The sequence below is a fragment of the Rasamsonia byssochlamydoides genome (genome assembly GCF_041956645.1).
Source record: "Rasamsonia byssochlamydoides strain NRRL 3658 unplaced genomic scaffold VTN77scaffold_29, whole genome shotgun sequence".
Lineage (NCBI taxonomy): Eukaryota > Fungi > Ascomycota > Eurotiomycetes > Eurotiales > Trichocomaceae > Rasamsonia > Rasamsonia byssochlamydoides.
In genome coordinates this window covers 15127-39685 of record NW_027192412.1, presented here as the reverse complement: position 1 = coordinate 39685, position 24559 = coordinate 15127, and the positions used below count along the sequence as shown (strand labels likewise).

Sequence of the window (24559 nt, the reverse complement as noted above, 5' to 3'; positions counted from 1 at the left end):
AATGGATCGTTGCTACGTGCAGGCAACGGCAATGCTTCATTTTGTCAACGGCGCTGTCCTGTCAAACGCTTTACTGATCTGATCGATATGCTCGATGATCGATGGAGACTATCAGATTCAGGAGCGACTTTTCTCACATTCTGCACCACACATGAACAAGAGCTTCCACATCTACATTCCATTCTTCTAGATACTGGAGACTCAGCCAGGACGTTCATTCAATGGGTCCTTAGTGGATGAGGAAATAAGGAAGTAAAAAGGCAAAGGGAAGTTCGTTCTTGGTAAAGAGATCGTTTGGTGTGCAGAAAACTACAATAACTTAGTTGGATCACTATTCCCTCAAAACATTTCCCAGTACAGTTTGTAAAAGTGTACGTAACTGACAACAACGTGATAGACTGGATACCTGTTACGTGTGCCGTACAAAATTTAATAAAAAGGTGTAATTATTAACCGTTTTGATTGGGCATAGGCTGCCATCATCGCCCCGCCATCATTGGAGTCCGCAACCACAGAGACGTCTTAACGTTTTAGCTCTGCAATTATAACACCGTTAGTATATTCAAAGCATATTAAGCAAGAAAAGGAAGCGACATTGAGAAGATGAGTTCTTCCAAACCGACGTATATCTACAAGCTCATCCCCTCGACCGCGCCGGTCCCAGATGATCTTCCCGAGCGGTTACCGGTCAGCGACCTGGACCAGCGCTCAGGATTCATCCACCTCTCCACCGCACCGCAAGTTCCCAACACACTCAAGTTCTTTTTCAAAGGCGAGCCTCTTGTTTATGTACTTCGGATCGAATACGAGCGAGTAGAAAAGGACATCCGATGGGAGAGCCCGGATGCCACCGTGTGCGGACCAAGAGGAGGCGAGGGAATGTTTCCGGTAGGTTTTGAAATGAATCACAAGTCACTAGCTCTGGTACAATTGTTGTCTAACAAACGCATACAAGCATCTTTATAATGGCCTCAAGTTGGGAAAGGACGAAATAGAAAGTGTCGCTGTGTGGCACAATGAGAACGGATGGGACGAGGCGCTGAAGAAGGCTGAGTCGTGGCTTGTATATTAAACAAGAAAATGGGTATTGATCTACCTTCTCATGCATGATGTTATGGAAAGAGCACAATACATACAACTGTTGTTTCCCAAAGGTCATGGGAGTTAATAGGATGGAAGACGTTACTTCTACACGGGTTATTGATCAAGAAACAGATATTTATTCTGTATTTTTATTGTCATCTACATCTTTCTTTTTTCTTTTTTGCTTTTCTTTTTACATGTATAGGAAGTAAATAGATTGAAAGAAAGATCAACATACAGTCTTGAATCCTGTAAATTGCATCTCATATTTTTATTTCTAACTACCAAGTGGATAAGGATGAAGGATCTGACCATCTGTATCGATAAAAAAGCATATCATTAGCAAGACCATAAGAATCATGGAAATAGAAATGTTATGCGGGTATCGAAAAACTCACAATACAGCGACGCCTCAGGGCTTGCTAGAAAGACAAAAGAGGCCGCGACTTCGCTTGGCTCCCCTGGACGTCCAAGAGGTGACTTCGAATACCAGCCTTGCATCTGTTGCGCAGGTCTTGTATCGACTTGAATTGGCGTATAAATTGCACCAGGTCTAATAGATAAGATACTATCAGTCAAGTTCTTCCATACCAAATCGAGAGGACTATTAGTACTTACGCCACAGCATTGACCCGGATTCCTTTCGGTATCAAGTTCGACGCCAATGCCCTCGTGAATCCTACGATTGCTCCTTTCGACGACGCGTAGTCGATCATGCTGCTCGTTCCACGGAAAGTCGTCACAGAGGTTGTGTTAATGATGCTGCAACATTGCGACTCAGTGCAAAAGAACTTATCAAGATTCTTGACCCAGTGTATTCCAAACTTACGAGTCACCCTTTGTCATATGGGGAAGAGCAAATTTTGTGACCGCAAACATTTGCAGGACGTTGGTTCGGAAGACGTCTTCCACGACGTTGAGATCAATCTCCGCGAAATCCTTGCACATCCATTGCTTCCCTGCATTGTTGACGAGGACATTGATTCTTCCAAATCTATCCGACGACGGGGTTTGTCAATTCTGCCAGCGAATAAGTCCAGGAAACAACCTACTTCTTGACATGATCCTCGACAGCCCTTCTACAAGTATCGTTATCCAAGAGATTCCCGGCGAAGAGATTGCACGTTCGATTCTCTGCTTCAATCATCTTTTTAGTATCTTCTGCATCGACCTGCTCCTCTGGTAGATAGACGATTGTAATGTCGGCTCCTTCTCTTGCCATTAGGACTGCAACTGAGCGTCCGATGCCGGAACTATGATAGTCATTAACAATAGTGCGACAATGGCATTGTAAGTGGAATTGGACCCATTTCAGGAGGAACCTCAGGTAGAGTAAAAAGGATATTGACTTACTCTCCCCCAGTAATGAGAACCTTCTTATCCTTCAGTTTCCCGCACCCAACGTATTCAATGAATTCTCCTGCAGACTCCAATTTTGTCGCCTCACTCGGCGGAATCATGTTCTTCTCCAATCTGGAATGGATGTGTAAGAAGGGTCCCTAGTCATTGCGACAATTGCAAAGAAAACAGCACGCTAAAGACAAGGTTAAGCACGCCTACCCGGGCTTTGGCTGGGCTTGAGATACCTCTGGAGCCTTGAAGGCACCATGCTCTCCCATCTGAGATGAAGCCATTTTGCTTTCTTTATACAATTAGGAATTGCAATATCTGGTGTTATCAGAGACGAGGCTCTTCAGTATAATGTGCTAGAAACTATAGAAAATATATTCACCTATAATTATACATTTTTTTATTTAGAAATCTATGGAGTGCCAGCGTTGATAAGGCTCACTGTAATTTTGTCGTCATCATGTTGCAATAGCCTCTCTTTCGGAACGAGCTGCTGAGGCAGTCGAGAAACTTTCGAAACGCAACCAAAATCAACATGAGACTCCCAGAATATATTTTCCCAAGCCCATTGAGATTAGATGATGCTTTCAGGAACAATAGCTATCACAGTCATCTCCTCCCTGCTAGCAAACCTACGCTTGGGGGTAGGAGGGGTTTCGTAGCAGCATCCTTTGCCTGATATGAGGTCTGGATGTGTATGCTGCTTTATATAGCATTTTTATCTTTGTTTATATAGATATGTAGTCGTATTCATTTGGGGTTTGATGAAAAGATAAGTATCTTATGTTTGGGCACAGATCTGCTGCTTCCATTTTAAGTCGATCTTCCTCTATGGAGTATGCATGTGATAATCGTAGGCGGTGACTTGGTCTGGAACATCCATTGCACCCCAAATCACGTGCATTGCCACCGTTCGCCAGTGGTGTAGTGGAGTGGCCAGAGATGGACTAGCGTCGCCCGTGACCCCACCATCGAGGAAAAAAAAAGTTCCTGCTCGGTTTCCTCCGAGATTTCTTTTTTTTTTCTTTTCTTTTCTTTGGGAAAGGAAACTCTTCCCCGTCAGCAGAAAGGTATTCGCACCGCTCTGTTGGCTGTTTTCTCATCAAGTTTTGTTTTTTGCTATCTGTCAGTTTACGATTTACAATAGATAAATCTCTGCACCCCACGATGCCCATTGCCAACGGTGACGCACGTGGGCTCCTCCGCCCCAAAGGGGAGATCCTGGACTACACCAAGGCCTTGGAGGTCCTGGAGAAGGAGTATCCGACCAGAGATGGTCTTGATGTGGATACTCTGCTAGACTCGGACAAGCATGGGGCTCTGACTTACAATGACTTCCTTATCTTGCCGGGCTATATTGGTGCGAGGTCCTCCATCGAGAGTAGCCCCGGGGCTTGATATTGACGTCTTCTATTAGGCTTCCCTGCTTCGGACGTCACTCTTGAGACCCCCGTGACCAAGCGCATCACATTGAAGGCTCCGCTCCTCTCCTCTCCTATGGACACCGTCACGGAGACCAACATGGCCATTCACATGGCCCTACTGGGTGGTCTGGGAGTCATCCACCACAACTGCTCCCCCGAAGACCAGGCAGAGATGGTTAGGAAGGTCAAGAGATATGAGAATGGCTTCATCTTGGATCCGGTCGTCATCTCTCCTAAAACGACCGTTGCGGAAGTCAAGGAACTCAAGGCTAAATGGGGTTTTGGCGGTTTCCCAGTAACTGGTAAGCTTCCACTTCCTTTTTATTTTTTTTGACACCCAATTTCCTTATATGATGTTTCCAATCTACCTTAAAATAACTTTCGTTCCACCGCAGCAGCACAAGCCGCGATGTGGAGAAACAGATTTGTTGTCTGATTCTGTCTAAATCTTAATTTTCATTGTGGAGGAAAAATTCTGCATTCAGAGCAAATGCTGACTAATGCTTCAATTTAGAGAACGGGACACTTCGTTCGAAGCTGGTCGGCATAGTGACCAGCCGGGATGTTCAGTTCCACACCTCGGATGACGATCCTGTCACCGCGGTCATGTCGACTGATCTCGTCACGGCGCCTGCTGGAACGACGCTCGCGGAGGCCAACCAGGTTCTGCGTGATTCCAAGAAAGGAAAGCTCCCTATCGTTGATAAGGATGGCAATCTCGTCTCCCTGCTGTCTCGCTCTGACTTGAGGAAGAACCTTCACTACCCTCTAGCCTCGAAGCTTCCTCATTCCAAGCAGCTCATCTGCGCTGCGGCCATTGGAACTCGGGAGCATGACAAGGAGAGACTGCAGTTACTGGTTGATGCTGGTCTGGACATCGTTGTTCTGGACAGCAGCCAGGGTAACAGCATCTACCAGATTGAAATGATCAAATGGATCAAGAAAACATACCCTCAGATTGATGTCATTGCTGGCAACGTGGTGACGCGGGAGCAAGCCGCGCAACTGATTGCCGCTGGTGCCGATGGCCTGAGAGTTGGCATGGGTAGCGGCAGTGCATGCATCACTCAGGAGGTCATGGCCGTTGGCCGTCCCCAGGCCCTCGCTGTGCGTAGAGTTGCTTCTTTCGCAGCCCGCTTTGGTGTTCCTTGTATTGCCGACGGTGGTATCCAGAACGTCGGACATATCGTGAAAGGTCTTGCCATGGGTGCCACCACGGTAATGATGGGTGGTCTCCTCGCTGGTACCACTGAATCTCCCGGAGAGTACTTTGTCAGCAGCGAAGGCCAGCTTGTCAAAGCTTACCGAGGAATGGGAAGCATCGACGCCATGGAGGACAAGAAGGCCGGCAAAGGCGGCAAGGACAGCAAAGCCAAGAATGCTGGAACCGCGAGATACTTTTCAGAGAAGGACCGCATCCTGGTAGCACAGGGTGTGTCCGGATCTGTCCTGGATCGCGGTTCGGTTACCAAGTTCGTTCCGTACCTGATCGCCGGTATTCAGCACTCGCTGCAGGATATTGGTGTGAAGAGCATTCAGGAACTCCACGAAGGCGTGAACAACGGGACGGTGCGCTTCGAAATGCGGAGCGGCAGCGCTCAGGCCGAAGGAAACGTCCATGGCCTGCACAGCTACGACAAGAAACTCTACGCGTAAATATAACTACTACCGACGTACATACATAAGGGATTGGATTGTATTATGTGGGATACCATTGGATGTCGTTGGATGGATGGACGAAAAAAAAAAGTTCAAAAAATGGTGCAGGTGGTCCGGAGTTTAAACCGCATATTCAGATGCGGCGGCTGTGTGTGCTTTTGTTTCCACGGACCTCGGCCCCAATACGGCTGATTTCCCCGCGTCTGACCTTGATTTGGTAACTGTTCACCTATTTAGTGGAGCTTACGAATTTATCGTTATGCAACGTTGCCTAACATTCGTTTCTTCTTAATGGAGATGTCTTTGTTTGTCACTATCTGCGTAATCCCATTCAATCGATCTTCGTATAATCACGCATACCGTAGTCGGCTGAAAGATCTCTTCCGTCACCGCTCTCCGCGGCTCGTCAGGAACTACCTCGGAGACGCCCCTGCTTGGACAGGAATTGCTCAGAGGACAGCTTATTCAACAGATTCAGCCAGCGATCAATCGGGACATCCTTCCAATATGGCTCAGAAAGTTGCTACGAAGCCGGCGATTCCAAGGCCCAGTTCAAGGTACTGATCTGTCTTCTATTCCGACAGGATACTCTCTCTGAGGAAGTGATGATAATAATATAATTCGAAGCTACTATGGTTCATCGTCCCCCATGTTCTATAGTATGCAGCGATTGAGGAGAATGTTTTTTTTTTTGCGTAAATGAGTGGTCATTGAACTGACGTCTTGCAGTGTCATCCTCGTTTCACCCAGAAACGAAATACTCCTCCTTCACCGCGTGCAGACATCTTCATCATTCCCATCAGCACACGTCTTCCCGGGAGGGAATCTTTCCCCTTCCCAGGATGGAGAAGTCCCACCTCCGGAGGATCCCAAAAGGCATGACGATGCGATTCACTACCGACGGGCCGCGATCCGGGAGCTGTTTGAAGAAAGCGGCATCCTGCTGGCCAAGGATCGCTCCACTGGCCAGATGGTCCATGTAAATGAGGCGGAGAGGGAGCGAGGACGACATGCGATCCATAGGGAGGATATCACGTTTCAGAAATGGCTGCAGGAGCAGAACTCGGCTGCTGAGCCTGACACGGGTAGGATGGACCGATATTTTTGTAACTGTGCCAAATGAGTTCACTAAGAGTTGAATTCCAGACTCATTGATCCCCTTTACGCATTGGATCACGCCAACCAACCTGCCGAAGCGATTTACCACGCAGATGTATCTTTACTTCCTACCTGTGCCAGGAGAGTCCGATAAGCCGCTTGCGCAGAGCTTGCCGGCCGAAGGGGCGCGGGAAGAGATTCAAGTTCCGACATCCGATGGAGGCGTCGAGATCATGGAGGCCAGGTTCCTACCTGCATGCGACTGGCTTCAGAAGGCACGCAGCGGGGAGATCATTCTATTCCCGCCGCAGTTCTTACTATTGCACCTCATCTCGCAGTTCCTGGACCAGGAGCCTCGACAGGGTGCTTCATATGCACAGCTCAAGCGACGGAGGACAGAGCTCCTTGACTTCATCCACTCGGGCAGTCCCCCATGGACCCATAAATACATATCCCCTAAAAGCATGAAGCTGTTGCCGGATAACAGGGCGGTCCTGGCTCTGGACAGTCCTGGGCCGGAATTGCGAGGGTCAGACAAGAAGGGGGAGACGGACAGAGTCATTCTGGTGCGATTCAGCAAGGAGGGGGCTCGGGACCTTGAGGTACGGTGGAAGAAGGATATCTTGAGGGTTGATTCTAAGAGTAGCTTGTAATTTCTTTACCTACGTGTACGTCTATAGGATGGAGTAGACACATATGCTGTGGAGTATGTGTGAGCAGTGACAAACCATATAATAGAGCAGTTTGAGCAAATTCATTCATTAGAATTATCAGAAGTAATTTGATTCTGTTTCTGCACTCAGGGAAGTTGAGAGGAACCCGTCGTAGCCTTTTCCAATGCGCATCTCAATGCTTCCAAGATTGTATGGAATTAGCCACATTCGAGGATGGAAATGTGGCGTGGCAACTAGACGCCACACATTCTGACCTTTCTCGGCCACGCCACCCTCAACCCTCGATAAAAAGAGGTCACATGACCCACACAACCGCTTGAACTGTGGCAACCGCCATCTAATACTTTTCACGACCGAGACGTCTCCAGCCAAACCTCACCGCCAAGTCAGCGCATTTCTGTCCCCGTCAACCTCAAGACTCTTGCCAGCCAGACAAGACACTCGCCAAAATGGAGAACGAGAAGGGAGAGATCGTCGATCTGTATGTATCCTGACTGTTGTGTGTGTTTGATTCAGCGGTGAATTGGGCGAGCAGATTTTCGTGCAGATGGCAGAGATAATTTGCCGCTGCGATGGCGGTAGAATCTATCAGTCATTGCGCTCGAAAAATCCTTCGCCACGGGAGAAGGAATTGGGATTTTTTTTTCTTAAACGATGATTCTTGCATGTCCTGTCTCTAACAATGACAATTCTACAGCTACGTCCCCCGCAAGTGCAGCGCCACCAACCGCATCATCAAGGCCAATGACCACGCCTCCGTCCAGATCGCCATCGGCAAGGTTGACGAGAACGGCCGCTACACCGGCGAGAACCAGGTCTACGCCCTGTGCGGGTTCGTCCGTGCCCGTGGTGAGAGCGACGACTCCCTGAACCGCCTTGCTCAGCGCGACGGGTACCTGAAGAACGTGTGGAGCGCGCAGCGATAAATGGGTTGATCGAGGGGAAGAGTTGTGATGGTAGGATAAAAAAGACATGATGACACAATGCGAATGACAATCGGGCTGACTGGCTTTTTTTTTTTTGAATTCGACAGATACGGGATAAAACAAATGTCTTTGCAAAAATGAAGGAAATACCACAACACCAGGGATGAAAAAACCGAAACGGAGTTTTTTGGTTGTTTTTAACCATCCAGGCCTGGCGGGGAAGTTAGAAATGAAACGAAATGAAAAGACTGTCATTATGAACCTTCTTTAATATAAAGAAATTAAAGATGGTTTTCGACATGACATTCTTTTTTTTTTCTTTACACGATCCATCCGTCCGTCCGTCCATCCATAAGGTATCGATGATATTCCTTCTAGAAAGGAAAGGGATGGGGAAAAAAAGAACAGAAAAAGAAAATCGTCTGCCTGCCATCCTCCCTTTTCTTATCATTCCCTTTTCCTCTTCTCTACTCGTTAGATGACGATGATGACGATGACAAAAACAAACCGGCACATCAAGGCCTCCTCACTCCGCTACCAATCTTAACCGATTGGTACATTCCCATGAGAGAGGAGGTAGAAACAAACCGTAATCATCCATCCAAGCCGAACATTAAAAAAAATACCATTTTCCACCTACTGAAGAGCCGCGGTGGATCGAGATTCCGCGCCGGGGCACAGATACGGGTGGGACATTCATTAGTTATTTATTTAATTAGTTATTATCGTTATTTATAATAATTTTAATTCATATTGCTATTGCGCGCTATATGGTTGTAATGTGTCAAGTCTGATAAAAGACGAAAGAAGAAGGGCCTTGCCTCATAGGTATTTATTGTAGATGCCTCTGTAGAGAGGATAGTCTACGAGATGGAATCATATATTGGATGGCCTATCATAGCTTAAGATTACTGAGGAATATATATATATATATATAATTTAGCCTAATTTCCCTACCCACCTAGGTAGTATATAATATAAAGAATATGTAGTTGATGACGTCGTGGGCAGGGATCTACCTGAGGATAATCCTGTCCATCGTCCTTCGACTTCATCAAGCCGACGAGGACGATGATGAGGCATCCCGGACAGTGTGCTTGTTGTCCAGAGGCATGCTGCAGGTCCCTGAGAGCCTGAATGAAGAGCACCCTGGTTGTCGTTGAAGGTGTCGATGTCGATGTCGATGTGTTCGAGTCAGTCGCAAGTTAATAATAGAGGCAGACAATCAAGTTAGAGTTCCAACATGGCCAACACGACAAGCCAGCGCTGACCTGACCCGATCCTGGTGAGGCACAGCACGAGATATGCAACGTGGACCGCGTCATCATCATCATCGTCGTCGTCGTCATCATCATTTGTCCGGAAGATGTCCAGCTGCGTCCACATGCAGCCGGCAGAAGTTTACCTATCTGTCTCGAGGTAGGTCCTAAGGCATTGATGCAGTACGACAGTTCGCTTCATGGGCAGAACAACCGAGTCTTTTACTGTAGAGATGGAGAGAGACATGCCGAGTCGTATGTACACATTCTTTTCCTTACAGTTACCCTCTTCTGGTTCCCTGACACGGCGCATTCAATTCAAAATGGCTGACAATACTCATCAAGCTGCTCCTCCTGCTCCTGATCCTGCCATTATAGAGCCAATCGTGAGTCCAGTCCAGTGGAAGTCTGTCTTCATTTCCGATCGCCGACGAGAAAGCCCCCAGGACCCAGATGACATAGATTCTGCTCTCGGAGACTCGTGAGGAACAAAACAGGCTCTTAATCAAGACTTTGACTGTTTGTTTTGTTGTCTTGTCTCCAGACTGATACAGACAGGACCACAGAGTTGGCGACCTCACTGACTTCCAGTGTGAGAATCTACGTATAAGTGCCCTTATAAGGACAATGACTTGGTATTAATGGCATTCAAGAGTCTTCTACTGAGATGAAGTCTGCTAGATATGAGGTCTGTCTGCATATAATATACCCATTCCATCACATCGTTGAAGAAGGGTTTGGTTTAGGGATGTTTTAAAACGCAACTGAATCAAAATCAAAAACAGCAAATTCAAATCAGAATGGACGGAGATATCATGCGTATCATGAATGGGAGTACGTCTTTGAAGTTTGAACACATCAAATCTCTTCTGACGTGACGACCTGCAGGATATGACTTGAGCCCCACACAATCTCGTTGGCACGTCTCTTACCTACTCATCAATCAGACTATCACATCTTCTGCCACCGGGGTCCCACCCAACTGCCCCTTCCAAGTCGACAACTTCGAAAAAGAGTGGTTACACTCCTCTTGACCACCATTCGATTTCAATGACCACGGCCGAGACCTCGAAGGCTCCGTGCGGGACTACGAGCAGCTTTTCGCGCAAGCCTTCCAGAGTCTAAAGCCGGGCGGGTATCTCGAGATGGCGTCGATGGAGATAAAAACTCATTCGGATGATGAGACGCATCTGAAAGCGAAGAATTTCCTTGAGGGCCTGCGCGTTATGCACGATGGGTCAAAGAGGTTTGGCAAGGAGATGAACTCCATCGCGACGTGGAAGGAGAAAATGGAACGCGCGGGGTTCGAGAATGTTGTGAAGAGGATTGATAAAGTATGCTCATGCTCAAGTCGTTAATTATTCTTATGGCAATCGCAATTGATCAGTGGATTGATTCGATTACTGTACATAGCTACCGCAAAACACCTGCCCCAAAGACCCCAAACTGCGCGACCCTGGCCTCTTATCACCACGCAAATGCTCCTCTGGGGCCTGGAATCATACACCTACGCCCTCTTCACCCGTTTCGCTGGCTGACAGAGAGAAGAAATCGAAGTGTTACTGGTTGGAGTGCGTCGTGAGTCGAAGGATTTGTCGATTCACTCTGTACACGAATGTGTATTTTGTAAATTGTCTATGGGCGGAGGCGATCATCATAACCCTAATTAATACCTACATAATGTAATCCTGGATTTAGGTACCTACGTAAATTTTGCACACTCTCAGATCGGAATTTCAGTCAGGGGTGAATTGAATTGAAAATCTGGTATTTTCGACGACTACCTAATTGCAACTGACGTTGAATTACGGCTAAATGGAGTGCTCTTCCTCTTGTCTATCAATATTCATATCTTTCAATAGTGTACATACATAACCGGTTAGTTATTCGAAGATCTTGGAATTTCAGGCACACAGGTCGCGATACCATGCTATCATCGTCATCATCATTGTCGTCGTCGTCTATGACCAACGGCAATAGAACTACCTACGTACCAGAACCACACAGATAGACAACGTCTAAGTTGTTGAAGATCAGATCAGGGAAGACCAGACCAGAGCAGACCATTAATACTGTAGTCGTCGTCTTCTTGATTGATTCTTGTCTCTCTGGTTTCTGGTCTAACGTACATACAATACAGCCCAGATAGATCGATCGAACAATAGATAGAATAAATAGATAGATATCTCTCTTTTTGGTCTTCGTCTTTACTTTCTTCGTTCATTCAATCGTTCGTTCCTTCTTTCTCTCTTCATTTCTTTCCTTTTTCTATTTTCTTATTTTGTACTATATTCTAACTGTAATTGAAGCTGATTTAATCCTTCTCCAACCGAACGGCTGGGTTCGTCTCGATGAAGTTGAGGTCGACTTTGTGGCCGAGGAGTTCTCGGATGTTGCTGACTCCGTATCTGTAATCGGTAAATTAGTATGACATCCTGCAACTAAAAGAAGAAGAAGAGAAGAAGAAACGAGGAAAAGGACATACTTAATCATGGTCGGTCGTTCCAAACTCAAACCCCACCCATACACCCTCATATCCTTCGGGATCCCCATCGGCTCCAACATCTCCGGCCGGAACATGCCACTGTTGCCGATCTCGACCCATTTCCCCAGCCCGTCGTGATACCCAAAGATCTCCATACTGGGCTCGGTGTACGGGTTGTACGCCGGCTTGAAGCGCAGCCGGTGAATGCCCATCTTGGCGAAGAAGACCTCCATGAACCCAATCAGCCCGCCCAGCGCAAGCCCAAAGTCGGCAATGACACCCTCGATCTGATGGAACTCGGCCAGATGGGTCGCGTCCACCGCTTCGTTTCGGAACACGCGGTCGATACTGAAATAACGAGCAGGTCGCGGGTTCGCAGCAAGCTTGTGCAGCATGTACGTCGACACCGATGTTGTGTGCGTCCGCAGGAGCAGTCTCAGAGACTCATCCGCGCTCCAGGGATACCGGTACCCGATGGAGCCATATTTGCCCGACTCGTGGACCTCCCGCACATTCTCCCAGTACTGTTTGAAGTCGCGCGGCTTCTCCTCTGCCTTCTTCGCCGACGCCGGCTGTGAGGACGCCTTGATCAGATGGGGGTCGTTGGGCGGATCTTCTCGAGGAGGATCGGCCTTCTCCGGGTCGGAAATATAGAAGGTGTCCTGAAGGTCACGGGCGGGATGCTGTTGCGGCACGAAGAGGGCGTCGAAGTTCCAGAACCCGGTCTCGACGAAGCGGTTCGTCGGCATCTCTTCGAAGCCCATCTCGAAGAAGATGTTCCTGAACTCCTGGCGCACCTTGTTGAGGGGATGTAGTGCTCCGCTGGGGGTTGGAGTACCCTTGGCCTTGAAGTTATACGGCTTGAGCTTGGCCGTCTTCCACGACCCGTTGGCCAGCATCTCCGCCGTCAGGTCGGTCTCCTCCTTGACGAACTCCTTGGCATACTTGGGTCCCTTGGTGAATTTGTAGCTGATCACCTTCTGCGTCGCGGCCAGCTTCCTCTTTTTCAGATCCGCGATAACCTTGGCGTCTGGGTATGTTTGTGTCTCTTTGATGATCTGTAGTTGCTCCTTTGTCTCGTCGCGGATCGACTCAGTGTTCGGTCTCAACACATCCTTATCCTTCTTGATCCACCCTCTCTTGAAGGCATTTCCCTGGCCAACCTTGGCGCTCTCCTTGCCCACGATTCCGGGCAGATCGGAGATCTTCAACCCGTCCAGAGCGGCGGCGACGGCCTCGAACACTTTGGCTTCGTGACTGCCATTGGCAGCAATATCTTCTCCTTCCTCCGTCAGAACGACTATTTCCTTGTCGATGGTTTCGTATTCGACCATCGACCTCGACGCTAGACGGTCGAGCGCGGCTTTTATCGTCTGTGAGGGGATGGAGGGGAAAGCGTCGGTGGAGAGGACGGGCCCATCGGACGAGGACAGGGCGTCCAGGATGGGCGCCGTCATATCGGACGCCATGGCTGCGCGAGGTAAAGGTCAGTCGCGAGATGAGAGTGCAAGAAGGAGGGCGTTCTTGTGGTGGGAGGTTCTAATTGTCCACCTCATGTGCGCTGTGACTATTCTTCCATCGCATTAATTTCGATACGGCGGGTGGGAGGGGCCGTGCACACCGCCTTCCCTGCCCGACCATCACAGCCACAGCACCGCTGCAACGCTGCCACCGTACCTGCCACCGAGGAATATTTTAAATCTGGGGTTGTTTTAGTGAAATTGAATTACTGCATTCTCGAGGTTCTACTAAGTTAATCAGATACGTCTGCGGTTATCCTGAGACAGGACGTGGTACGCCACCTTTCTTCAACTCTCTGCTCGATATATATATTCCCATGCTAGCTTATCTGGTCCGAAAGTACAGTACAAAATGAACCAGGGCGTGAATATTAATAATATTGACAACTCGATGGTGGCATACATGATGGTGTATAGTACCTCCAGAGCAACCATTGAAGAGAGTATAAGTTCACCGGATGATACTCCCATTAGAACTCAATCGCTTGGCAACTTTCGGTTCTCCTTTTTTCCCCTTCTGTATATGCTGGTGTATTCTTCTATTGTTCTTGGCTACATCCTTGCTTCTTCTGAGAAATATTCTCTGACTCGAGGATGCACGTGTCTCGCTTGTGATCCTCGTTTCGACAAGATCATGTGATGGGGAGGCTCAAAATCTGGCAGGAGTACTCCGTAGTATACTATTACACTGGAATCCTCCCACGATATCCCTGACATGAAGTGAAAGATTGCATTGCAGATCAGGTCACGTTATTTTGGTCCACTACTCTGTATTGACGTCGGTTACCACAGATCTTCACTTTCGCATCCGACTACGGAGTACGGAGTATGATTTACTGATATCCTAATACAGTAATACGTGTGTGATGTTCACCGTCTTAGCGCGTCTCCAGCTGTTTCAAGTTCAATTTCCAAGCCTCTTCTATACGCCATACCTGATACATCATAATCATATTGTCGACCCAGTTCTTGGGAATAACAATGAGATCGTCATTTGAACTAACGACGTCACCGCTTGGCCGCGTGCCTGACGCTGCCCGCATTCCTTCGCCCCCTACTCCAGGATGGACTCCTCGAGATAGCATGGTTCAGAAGGTAATACGAAGGACGGAGTACTCCGTACGGAGTGCCATGCTCTGCCTGACGACTCGTCTTCAATTCTCCCGCTCAATACGAGACGTTTAATACTTTATTGGATGGGATGACCGGCCGCCAGCAGGCTACAACAGCTGGGCACACAGATTTTGATCTGACATCGAGGTAGATCCTCATGGTTGGCCTACCCAGCCGACTACCGACCGAGTCGGGCGAAAAACCGGTGCATGTGCCGCGACGCACCGCCGCGCAAGTGGACGCGACACGGTTCCACATGAGACTTGTGCGCGCCTGATAGCCGGGATCTCTCCAATCTCTGCAAGGTGGGTTTGGTGATTGGTCTTTAAGAACAACATGATAAAGATCTGCAGAGCATCGTCATTTCCTGGATAGGAACGAGATTTCAGGTGGCAGGTGCCAGGAGAGGCGAAGGAATTCAGAATCCGTTGCTTTGAAGGAGCGAATGTTCACCGAATCTCTGTCCGTCAGCTTCCGCGATGCGTTCTCCTACAGTCCTACTCCCGTTCTCCGCCGAAAGAAATACCTTTTCTTGATTCTTGAATCTGGCGATCGCGTTCTTAGATATGTCGGAGGATCATGACATACTCCGCACTGTCTGTTATGGTTATTGCTCAATGACGTCGCTTTCCTGAAGCCTGCCAGGGGGCACCAAGCGGCGTGAGCTTTATCGTTTCTACATCGTCCACGCTGCAGGAGCTTGTGTGGAATTCTCTCGATAGGCCAGCATTCCTTGTGGCGCGGAAGCCAAGCGCCGGACTTTGGCGATGTCGCCGAAAGCACTTGATGGGGAAAAAAAGTTGGGCGAGCGTCCAGTGTAAGCTGACGCCTCCGCTAACGGCTGCAGATTTGTCACCAATGGCGAGCAGGAACGGCCGGCAAGCGCACGACGGACTGGCTCGTCAGATTCGCCTAAGAGACGGTGTCACGGTGGTCACGCGAAGGAAAGACGGCTGGCGATTCGAAGCGACAGTTGGATCTGTTCCACCGGGAAGCAAGATACGATAGTAGATACGAAGTACGGCGTATCTTAAGGTCTACTTTGTACAGAGTACTGAGGACAATAACTGCAGACTGAAGAGTACTTCGTACGGCACGTCCTACGTAGTGAAACTCTTGGGAGAATCGCATCTCACAAGTTGAGAATGCCCGATCGACACTGGCTAACGGGTTGGCTCAATTAAATAATGATCGCCCGGTACGCGAGTGATTGTAGGTCACCATTCCTACGGGTCAAGTCCACCGTCAGGACGAGCCATTCAAAGAAACGACGGCGCTGTTCTCTGGAAGAAATTTCCGATCTTGACAGGGAAAAGCTCGCCAGGTGCTATTTAAGAGCAAAATTGTGATAGGCTGGTGATTCTTTCGCAGCGAGATCGTGGCGACTTCTTGAGCCTCTGCGAATTCGAGATTGCTAAAACGCCCAGGTAGCTCCCGATGTAGCTAGCTAAGGTCGTTTTAGGGGTTTGTTCCGTAGATGAACAGTGGTTCAAGAGGAGTCCTTTTCCTTCGCGTTTTTTGTGAAACGCAGCCCCCGTGGTGACTTTCCACGCTGTTGGTCCCGGGGACCCGCTGCAGTCGGACCGTTTACAGTAAAATCCACGGAACAGATTTCTGACTTGGCGATTACCTTGCTCGGCAAACTGAGCCGTACCTTGTGTCCAAATCATTCACTCATCATCCAGCTGTACCCTGGAGAGTGGATTGAAGGTGATAATTTATAATCCGCGCTGGACTAGCACACCACGCAGACGTGCTTCGCCGTAGCAGTGGCCCTGGTCGGCCACTCGTGCGACGGCTGCTGTGCTGTTCGGACCTGAATCAGCGACCTGGCTAAACTAAAGGCCAAAGACTAAAGCCAAGTTAACACTGGTTAAGTTGTTCACTCTTGCCCACCCTTTTTTCTTCCCCTCTCCACACCTTCGCAGGCCCCCAACCAGAGAAACGCCCTCCCGACGCGGTCCCACCATCCCGAAGGTTGTTCTTGAGTCTCTCCGTCAGGGTGCGAGAGGCAAAAAGCGAAAGCGAAAGCAAAAACACCCTAGCCTGAGGCCAAGTCACTGCGTTTACTTGCCGGGTGAGGCTGGAGGCCGACCAGAACAAAACCCAGCAATCAATCGTCGCGCTGCCCCCCTCCTCCGCTCTCCTTCCCCCCCAAAGCCAAAGCCAAAGCCAGAGCCAACTAGCCTGTCGCCTAATATCCGGTGCTGTCGGTGTGTCCATCTCACTTTTACATTATTCCCGTTATTATTGTTGTCTCTGCTTCATCATTATCATCCTCCTTCTCCCCCTCTTCTTTCCTGTCTGTTCGGTGTATCCGCCTGTCTCGTCTGGCGGTCTCTCTCTAATTAATACCTAATCTGAGTCTCTCCTTCCCAGCCTAATTATCCACTCAGACAGACGAGACAGCGCGTTTATCACCCTCTACTTGCGGGCTGCCTCTCCCTTTCTCTCTCGTCTCTGCAGCCCTAAACGAGCCAGCCTTCTGGCGTCCTGCGCCTCCTCCGCCTCTCGACTTTCCCAATCTCCTCGAAAACGAATCCCATGCCGTTTCTACAAATCTGATCGCTTCTGTTTCACCGTCGATGGTACGGCTTCGGTGGATCCAGAGATCGATAAAATCCGTGAAGAAAGTGGTGTTGACGGACCTGGATGCTACAGGGCACCATGGCTGGTGAAAACGACGCCTTCCAGGCGGCCGCCGAGATCCTGAGGGGTCTTGCACGACAGGTCCCAATCAGTGACGACTCCCTCCCTTCGGAGGATTCGTCTACCACGAATGGCTTCGATGCGAAACACGTCAAGTTGCCGGGTGATCCCAGTCCTGGGAAGGCAGCTTTCGAGACGGAATTGCGGTTGCTGATCGGCCGGATCCGCGACCTGGAAATTGAGGTGGTCAGTGACCCCATACCCTCTTTTTCTTTTATAGTCTCCTTGGAACACAGGAAACTTCGCATTAGTCCCCCCCAAACCCCAACGTCTAGACGCCGAAAGAGAGAGAGATGGAAAAAAAAAAGAAGATTCTGACAGGTTTTCCTCTAGCAGCAGAACAAGAGACCCCGCAGATCACGTCGCCTAAAGCGAAAGTTCTCAACGTCCGTAGGAGATGATGCCTCGGACGAAGAAAATGACGACTCTTCAGATGAGTCTAGCGATGACGAGGAGCTGGACCCGCGAACTCGGATCATGCGGGAGGAGGACATCAGCTATCTGCGCAACCATGTTCAGAAGCAGGCTGAAGAGATCAGTGTCCAGAAGGATATCATCGCCCGTGTCCGGGACGAGCTGCAACAGCAGGAAGAGCACACGCGGCGCACCTTGGTTAAGGTCGAGCACGAGGACGTCTTAGTGCTGCAGCGCGAACTACGCAAGCACCAGCAAGCCAATGAAGCTTTCCAGAAAGCGCTACGGGAAATTGGTGGCATCATTACCCAGGTCGCCAACGGTGACCTGTCCATGAAGGTCCAGATTCATCCGCTCGAGATGGACCCGGAAATCACCACGTTCAAACGCACCATCAACACCATGATGGATCAGCTGCAGGTTTTTGGTAGCGAGGTGTCTCGGGTCGCCCGTGAGGTCGGCACGGAAGGTATTCTCGGTGGACAGGCGCAGATTACCGGCGTTCACGGAATCTGGAAGGAACTTACGGAGAATGTCAACATCATGGCCAAGAATCTCACCGATCAAGTGCGGGAGATTGCTACCGTCACCACCGCCGTCGCACATGGTGACCTCAGCCAGAAGATCGAGAGTCGGGCGAAGGGCGAGATCTTTGAACTCCAGCAGACGATCAACACCATGGTTGACCAACTTCGCACGTTTGCGACAGAGGTGACGCGGGTCGCCCGTGATGTCGGTACGGAAGGTGTCCTGGGTGGACAGGCGCAGATCGAGGGCGTCCAGGGCATGTGGAACGAACTGACCGTCAATGTCAACGCCATGGCCAACAATTTGACCACCCAAGTGCGTGATATCGCCATGGTCACCAAGGCGGTCGCCAAGGGTGACTTGACGCAAAAAGTCCAGGCTAACTGCAAGGGAGAAATTCTGGAGCTGAAGAACACCATCAACAACATGGTGGACCAACTGCGGCAGTTCGCTCAGGAGGTCACTAAGATCGCCAAAGAGGTCGGCACGGACGGTGTCCTCGGTGGTCAGGCGACCGTGCATGATGTCGAAGGCACTTGGAAAGATCTGACCGAGAATGTCAACCGGATGGCCAACAACCTCACCACTCAGGTCCGTGAGATCGCGGACGTTACCACGGCAGTCGCGAAAGGTGACCTGACCAAGAAGGTCACGGCCAATGTGCAGGGAGAGATCCTCGACCTCAAAAACACTATCAACGACATGGTGGACCGACTGAATACCTTCGCCTTTGAGGTCAGCAAGGTGGCCCGAGAGGTCGGAACTGACGGTACGCTGGGTGGTCAAGCCAAGGTCGACAATGTGGAAGGCAAATGGAAGGATCTGACCGACAATGTGAATACCATGGCCCAGAACCTCACCTTGCAGGTGCGGTCGATCTCCGACGTCACGCAGGCCATTGCCAAGGGTGATCTCAGCAAGAAGATCGAGGTACACGCGCAAGGAGAAATCCTGACCCTCAAGGTCACCATCAACAACATGGTGGACTCTTTGAACAAGTTCGCAACGGAGCTTAAGAGGGTGGCTCGCGATGTCGGTGTGGACGGGAAGATGGGCGGCCAAGCGAACGTGGAAGGGATTGCTGGTCGCTGGAAGGAAATCACGGAGGATGTCAACACCATGGCCGAGAACTTGACGTCCCAAGTCCGTGCATTTGGGGAGATCACGGATGCCGCCACGGACGGCGATTTCACGAAGCTGATCACCGTCAACGCATCGGGCGAGATGGACGAATTGAAACGCAAGATCAACAAGATGGTTTCCAATCTCCGTGACAGTATCCAGCGGAATACCGCCGCTAGGGAGGCGGCCGAGCTGGCCAACCGTACTAAATCCGAGTTCCTTGCTAATATGAGCCATGAAATCCGGACTCCCATGAACGGTATTATCGGCATGACGCAGTTGACCCTCGACACCGACGACCTCAAACCGTATCCCCGTGAGATGTTGAATGTGGTGCACAACCTGGCAAACAGTCTCCTGACGATTATCGATGACATTCTGGATATCTCGAAGATCGAAGCCAACCGCATGGTCATCGAGAGTATTCCCTTCACCGTCAGAGGCACCGTGTTCAATGCCTTGAAGACCCTAGCGGTCAAGGCCAACGAGAAGTTCTTGAATCTGGCGTACCAGGTCGACAGTTCGGTGCCAGATTATGTCATTGGCGATCCGTTCCGTCTCCGCCAGATCATTTTGAACCTGGTTGGCAATGCCATCAAGTTCACGGAGCATGGTGAGGTGAAGCTCACGATCCGCAAGTCCGAACGGGAACAGTGTGCTCCGGATGAGTACGCGTTCGAGTTCTCCGTATCCGATACCGGTATTGGAATCGAGGAAGATAAGCTCGATCTCATCTTCGATACCTTCCAGCAAGCGGATGGCTCGACCACTCGCCGCTTCGGAGGTACCGGTTTGGGACTGTCGATCTCGAAGCGTCTCGTCAATTTGATGGGTGGTGATGTGTGGGTCACGTCGGAATATGGCCATGGCAGCACGTTCCACTTCACCTGTGTCGTGAAGCTGGCGGACCAGTCACTCGATGCCATCAGTTCCCAACTGATTCCGTACAAGAACCACAGGGTCCTCTTTATCGACAAGGGCCACACTGGTGATTACGCGGCGGAGATCACCAAGATGCTCAAACAGCTGGATCTGGAGCCGCTCGTTGTCAAGGATGAAGACGAAGTGCCTCCGCCGGAGATCCAAGACCCATCTGGCAAAGAGTCGGGCCATGCTTACGATGTCATCATCGTCGACACCGTTGACACGGCCCGAAATCTGCGTACGTTTGACGAGTTCAAATACATTCCGATTGTCCTGCTTTGCCCGGTCGTTTCTGTCAGCTTGAAATCTGCACTCGACCTGGGTATCACATCGTACATGACCACCCCATGTCAACCCATCGACCTGGGCAATGGCATGCTCCCAGCCTTGGAGGGCCGTTCCACTCCAATCGTCACCGACAATTCCCGATCATTCGACATTCTCCTTGCCGAGGACAATGAGGTCAACCAGAAGCTCGCAGTGAAGATCCTGGAGAAGTGCAACCACGGCGTGACAGTCGTCAGCAACGGTCTTGAGGCACTGGAGGCCGTCAAGCAGCGACGGTACGACGTCATCCTGATGGATGTTCAAATGCCAGTGATGGGAGGCTTTGAGGCCACGGCTAAGATCCGGGAATATGAACGGGAGAATGGATTGTCCCGCACGCCTATTATTGCCCTCACTGCTCACGCCATGTTGGGTGATCGGGAGAAGTGTCTCCAAGCACAGATGGATGAGTATCTGTCGAAACCTCTTAAGCAGAACCAGATGATACAGACCATCCTCAAGTGCGCGACCCTCGGTGGAAATTTCCTAGAAAAGAACAACAAGGAAGGACGTACCGCCGGTAACGAAGGGAATCACAATCCCGACGGCAGGTCTCAGCAACAGTCGCAGCAGTCGAAGCAGTCGAAGCAGTCGCAACAGTCGAAGCAGTCGCAGCAGTCGAAGCAGTCGCAGCAGTCGAAGCAGTCGCAGCAACAGCAACAGCAGCGACCGAGCCTCAATGGCAAGGCTAATACCACACCCGATGCCGTCACCAAGGCCGATGCTGAGAATCCAGCCACGAGTCCATCCACGAGTCCATCCACGAGTCCATCCACGAGTCCATCCACGAGTCCAGCCACCGAGAAGGGTCAAGAAGCGGGGGAAGAACGGGTAAGAGACGATACGCAAACGACTTCGAATGACTCCTAATGGATCTACATTGGCAGAAACTTTTGGTACGATCTCACAGCACCTAAAGGAGCATGTCCATGTGTCGGGCGTCTAGAGTGGGAGTGATCTTGATGTGACGGCCGTGATGTATTTTCTTGTTTCAATTTTTTCTGCTTTTATATAGTTTGACAGCGGCTTTGATTGGTCTGTCTGGAACATTCTTCTCGCTTGTTGTTTCTTGAAGATTTGCGTCCTTTTCTTTCTTTTTTTTTCCTGCCCATATTTGAACTGTGTTTCTATCGTTTCTTGTTACGTACAAGCCTGCTTTTTCTTCCCACAAGCTTTTGTTCCTGGGAGTCCTTTGTGTTGAAGTTATGCTTTCTTTCGGGTGGTGTCATTCTTGTCTGTCTGTTGATTTGATTTGATTTGATTTGGTTGGTGCAGGGCGTGCCGGAGTTTTATTATAACGTTTGTTTTCCTATGGGCTTTCATACATACCCTTTGTGTGGCTATGGCCTGAGAAAGCGAACATCAATTGAAGTCGAGTCTGAGTCTGAGTTTGAGTCGAGATAGGTGAATGCTGTCTGTCTGGGTCGAAGTTACGTTCGTTCGTACTGAACCATTTTTTTTTCCTGCGCATGCAGTTTTTTTCCAATTCCATTCCATGCCCGATATCAATTTGTTTATTTGTCTGTCTCAAACAAAAACGAAATTTTTGCATAGCAAGCAGAGCAGATGCCGTGCATGCATGCGTATTCTATTCTGAATGAATGAAAGATATTATCCGCGTATACACAGACACACAGACAATTGTTTTCTTTCATTTCATTTCATTTCGCCATAACCTATACCAAAATTTCGAGAAGTTCCAAAGCTTGCATTGGCAATTGCTCGTAGACTTGCAGCCGTGCAAGATCTATCTATAGTACTAGTTCATGAATATCCGCCACGAGCCCATTTTCCCGCAAACCCTGTAATACGGTATTTTAAAGGTTTATTTATTTCTCAACAAAATTACATGGTAAGAAGGATATTAGAAAAAAATATGTTTTTAATCAGAAAATCAGTAAATCTAAATCTTTTATATATAAACTTTTTTTTAATTAGATTATGATAATTATATAAGATTTTTAACTATAAACTTAGACCCAATTTTCTCAAAAATTTTAACTACTCATTTAAACAGTAAGACGGCAAGAAGACTGCCAAAACAGCTGCCATCGACGCTGCTCTCTGTGGCTGATTTGCCATTCTTTTTGCCACTCGTTTGCAGGTCTTCCTCCACGCACTCGTCCGGTTGCATTCGCGGCGCAGATCTAACCCAGCCGACCTCCCTCCATGGTGTGCGGTTGCATTACTTGAAGGGAGTTGGATACTAGCTCATGCAAACAACTGGAGATCCTTCACAGAGTTCTGGTCAGAGCAACGAGGTAAGTTGTAATGACCTTTCTCCCCTATCTGTCTAGTTACAGATATATCTGACATTATCAGGCTCTGACAGCTCAGCAATTTGCCCAACGAGCAACATACAACTATGTCAACGCTTATTCTGGCCATGAGGTATCAAAGCCGTACCTTTTCTCCCTCCAATTATCTAATCCTTTGTTAGATTCTTGCGAGGATGAGATTGATTCCTAATTTAGGGGGAACTGGCGCAGCCGTCAATGTTTCAATACTGAATGATACTGGAAGTACTATACAATCAGTCCTCCAAACTGATTTGGCTGCAATGGGGTTGAATCCACAATATGGGGGACTGGGACCGCCTGTAGTGGTTCAAACTGCCAATGGACCAGTGAATCGGCAGTCGATTTTTGTTGAGCTCCAACTGATGAGAGCCGACGGAACAGTGGCATCAGAGTGGATTCGAGAGCTAGGCTTGATTACCCCTCCTGGAGCAGCCCAAATGCGCTTGACTGGTGCACAGGGAATCAGCATCTTTACGTTGCAGAAAAGAAAAACGGCATTGTGTCAGAGCTTCCAGTTCTTTGAGGATCCAAGCAAGGTACCGAGCAAGAGCCATCCGCAAAAATGCAATTGCATGAAGACTCCAACGCCATCAGGAACAGGCGGGATGACAGTGTCAATTTAATCACCTCTCCGCAAGCATGGCTTCCAGGGCTCAGCTGATGGTGTCGTTTCAAATGAAAAAAATAAATTGAGTTGTCTCATAGAAGCCAACTTTTCTACATGCCACATTTTGCAGCTAATACAAGCCATTCCCGCGAACGCGTAAAAGGGAATTTGAATTCCACGGTCATTTTTATTTCGCTTCACTCTTCAACAGGCATGCGAAGATCTCCAGGCATCCCAGCTAGCCATCTTGTACTTCTTGGCCACTGGTCCAACCAGTGATGGCTCTGAAGGGTTTACGGTTAGGACATCTGAATCCCTCCATTATTTTGTTCAAAGACCTTAAAAGTAATAATTGTTTTGCACATCCACAGAGGGAGGCTGAAGAGAGAGCAGGTATTAAACAACATTCAGTCTGTGAACTAAAGGAAGAGACAATATCATACATTACACAAGTCTATTTAGTAGGACGGTTCTGCTAAAGCGGCTAAAAGCGGCAAGATCCCACGCTATCCCTGAATTGGTAGCCACTGGGGCAAACTAAGCCTCATTAAGGAATGCGATCTCCGTAGCCAGTAGGCAGTGGATAGGGCACCGTTTCGGGTGCCCCGCTTGCCGTCTTGTAGAATACTAAAGTAAATAATTAAACTAGATTTAATATTTTTTTAAAAGTATTCCTATATATAATGAGAATAACCTATATAATTTCTTTTTTAAAATAACTGATATTAAGGGGTTCATTTTTTAGATATGAAATTTTTTTAGGAAATTTTTGAACTTAACTTTACCCTTAAAAAAAGTAGTTATTATAGACTTTAGGTAAGGAAATTTTCTATATAAAAAAATCAATTTGACTAATTTTCTAACCAAATATATATATTTTAAAATCGCCCTTTATATATAATAATCCTGAGTAAATTGAGTCTAAAATATCTAAGTTTTGCGGGAAAATTGGCCCCATGACGGAAACTTGTGAAACATAGCACATAGCTGTATTGTTTCCTTTTGTTGCAACATGACCTAATAAATAAAAAGAGAGA

General features: G+C 48.8%; 10 protein-coding genes across 10 annotated transcripts; 8 read left to right on the top strand and 2 right to left on the bottom strand.

Moving 5' to 3' along the window:
- Positions 1-603: 603 nt before the first annotated feature.
- On the top strand, positions 604-1072 carry VTN77DRAFT_3987 (uncharacterized protein; the record flags this gene model as incomplete). The annotated part of the gene is made up of 2 exons (XM_069419995.1): positions 604-888; positions 956-1072. The coding sequence occupies 2 exons, from the start codon at positions 604-606 to the stop codon at positions 1070-1072; spliced, it is 402 nt and encodes a 133-aa protein (XP_069277891.1).
- A 288-nt stretch (positions 1073-1360) lies between these two features.
- Positions 1361-2702, bottom strand: VTN77DRAFT_3986 (uncharacterized protein; the record flags this gene model as incomplete). Its single annotated transcript, XM_069419994.1, has 7 exons — positions 1361-1398; positions 1482-1636; positions 1702-1845; positions 1913-2077; positions 2136-2336; positions 2437-2556; positions 2644-2702. The coding sequence occupies 7 exons, from the start codon at positions 2700-2702 to the stop codon at positions 1361-1363; spliced, it is 882 nt and encodes a 293-aa protein (XP_069277890.1).
- An 898-nt stretch (positions 2703-3600) lies between these two features.
- On the top strand, positions 3601-5513 carry VTN77DRAFT_3985 (uncharacterized protein; the record flags this gene model as incomplete). The annotated part of the gene is made up of 3 exons (XM_069419993.1): positions 3601-3793; positions 3851-4159; positions 4372-5513. The coding sequence occupies 3 exons, from the start codon at positions 3601-3603 to the stop codon at positions 5511-5513; spliced, it is 1644 nt and encodes a 547-aa protein (XP_069277889.1).
- A 510-nt stretch (positions 5514-6023) lies between these two features.
- VTN77DRAFT_3984 (uncharacterized protein) lies at positions 6024-7267 on the top strand (the record flags this gene model as incomplete). The annotated part of the gene is made up of 3 exons (XM_069419992.1): positions 6024-6073; positions 6246-6601; positions 6663-7267. The coding sequence occupies 3 exons, from the start codon at positions 6024-6026 to the stop codon at positions 7265-7267; spliced, it is 1011 nt and encodes a 336-aa protein (XP_069277888.1).
- Positions 7268-7737: 470 nt separating this feature from the next.
- On the top strand, positions 7738-8214 carry VTN77DRAFT_3983 (40S ribosomal protein eS21; the record flags this gene model as incomplete). The annotated part of the gene is made up of 2 exons (XM_069419991.1): positions 7738-7769; positions 7986-8214. 2 exons carry the CDS (start codon positions 7738-7740, stop codon positions 8212-8214), a joined length of 261 nt encoding a protein of 86 aa, XP_069277887.1.
- A 2404-nt stretch (positions 8215-10618) lies between these two features.
- VTN77DRAFT_3982 (uncharacterized protein) lies at positions 10619-11159 on the top strand (the record flags this gene model as incomplete). Its single annotated transcript, XM_069419990.1, has 2 exons — positions 10619-10807; positions 10887-11159. 2 exons carry the CDS (start codon positions 10619-10621, stop codon positions 11157-11159), a joined length of 462 nt encoding a protein of 153 aa, XP_069277886.1.
- Positions 11160-11787: 628 nt separating this feature from the next.
- Positions 11788-13427, bottom strand: VTN77DRAFT_3981 (uncharacterized protein; the record flags this gene model as incomplete). The annotated part of the gene is made up of 2 exons (XM_069419989.1): positions 11788-11881; positions 11959-13427. The coding sequence occupies 2 exons, from the start codon at positions 13425-13427 to the stop codon at positions 11788-11790; spliced, it is 1563 nt and encodes a 520-aa protein (XP_069277885.1).
- Positions 13428-14459: 1032 nt separating this feature from the next.
- Positions 14460-14868, top strand: VTN77DRAFT_3980 (uncharacterized protein; the record flags this gene model as incomplete). Its single annotated transcript, XM_069419988.1, has 2 exons — positions 14460-14573; positions 14743-14868. The coding sequence occupies 2 exons, from the start codon at positions 14460-14462 to the stop codon at positions 14866-14868; spliced, it is 240 nt and encodes a 79-aa protein (XP_069277884.1).
- A 2390-nt stretch (positions 14869-17258) lies between these two features.
- Positions 17259-21485, top strand: VTN77DRAFT_3979 (uncharacterized protein; the record flags this gene model as incomplete). Its single annotated transcript, XM_069419986.1, has 2 exons — positions 17259-17486; positions 17634-21485. The coding sequence occupies 2 exons, from the start codon at positions 17259-17261 to the stop codon at positions 21483-21485; spliced, it is 4080 nt and encodes a 1359-aa protein (XP_069277883.1).
- A 1343-nt stretch (positions 21486-22828) lies between these two features.
- Positions 22829-23538, top strand: VTN77DRAFT_3978 (uncharacterized protein; the record flags this gene model as incomplete). The annotated part of the gene is made up of 3 exons (XM_069419985.1): positions 22829-22876; positions 22938-23006; positions 23056-23538. 3 exons carry the CDS (start codon positions 22829-22831, stop codon positions 23536-23538), a joined length of 600 nt encoding a protein of 199 aa, XP_069277882.1.
- Between the last annotated feature and the right edge of the window lie 1021 nt (positions 23539-24559).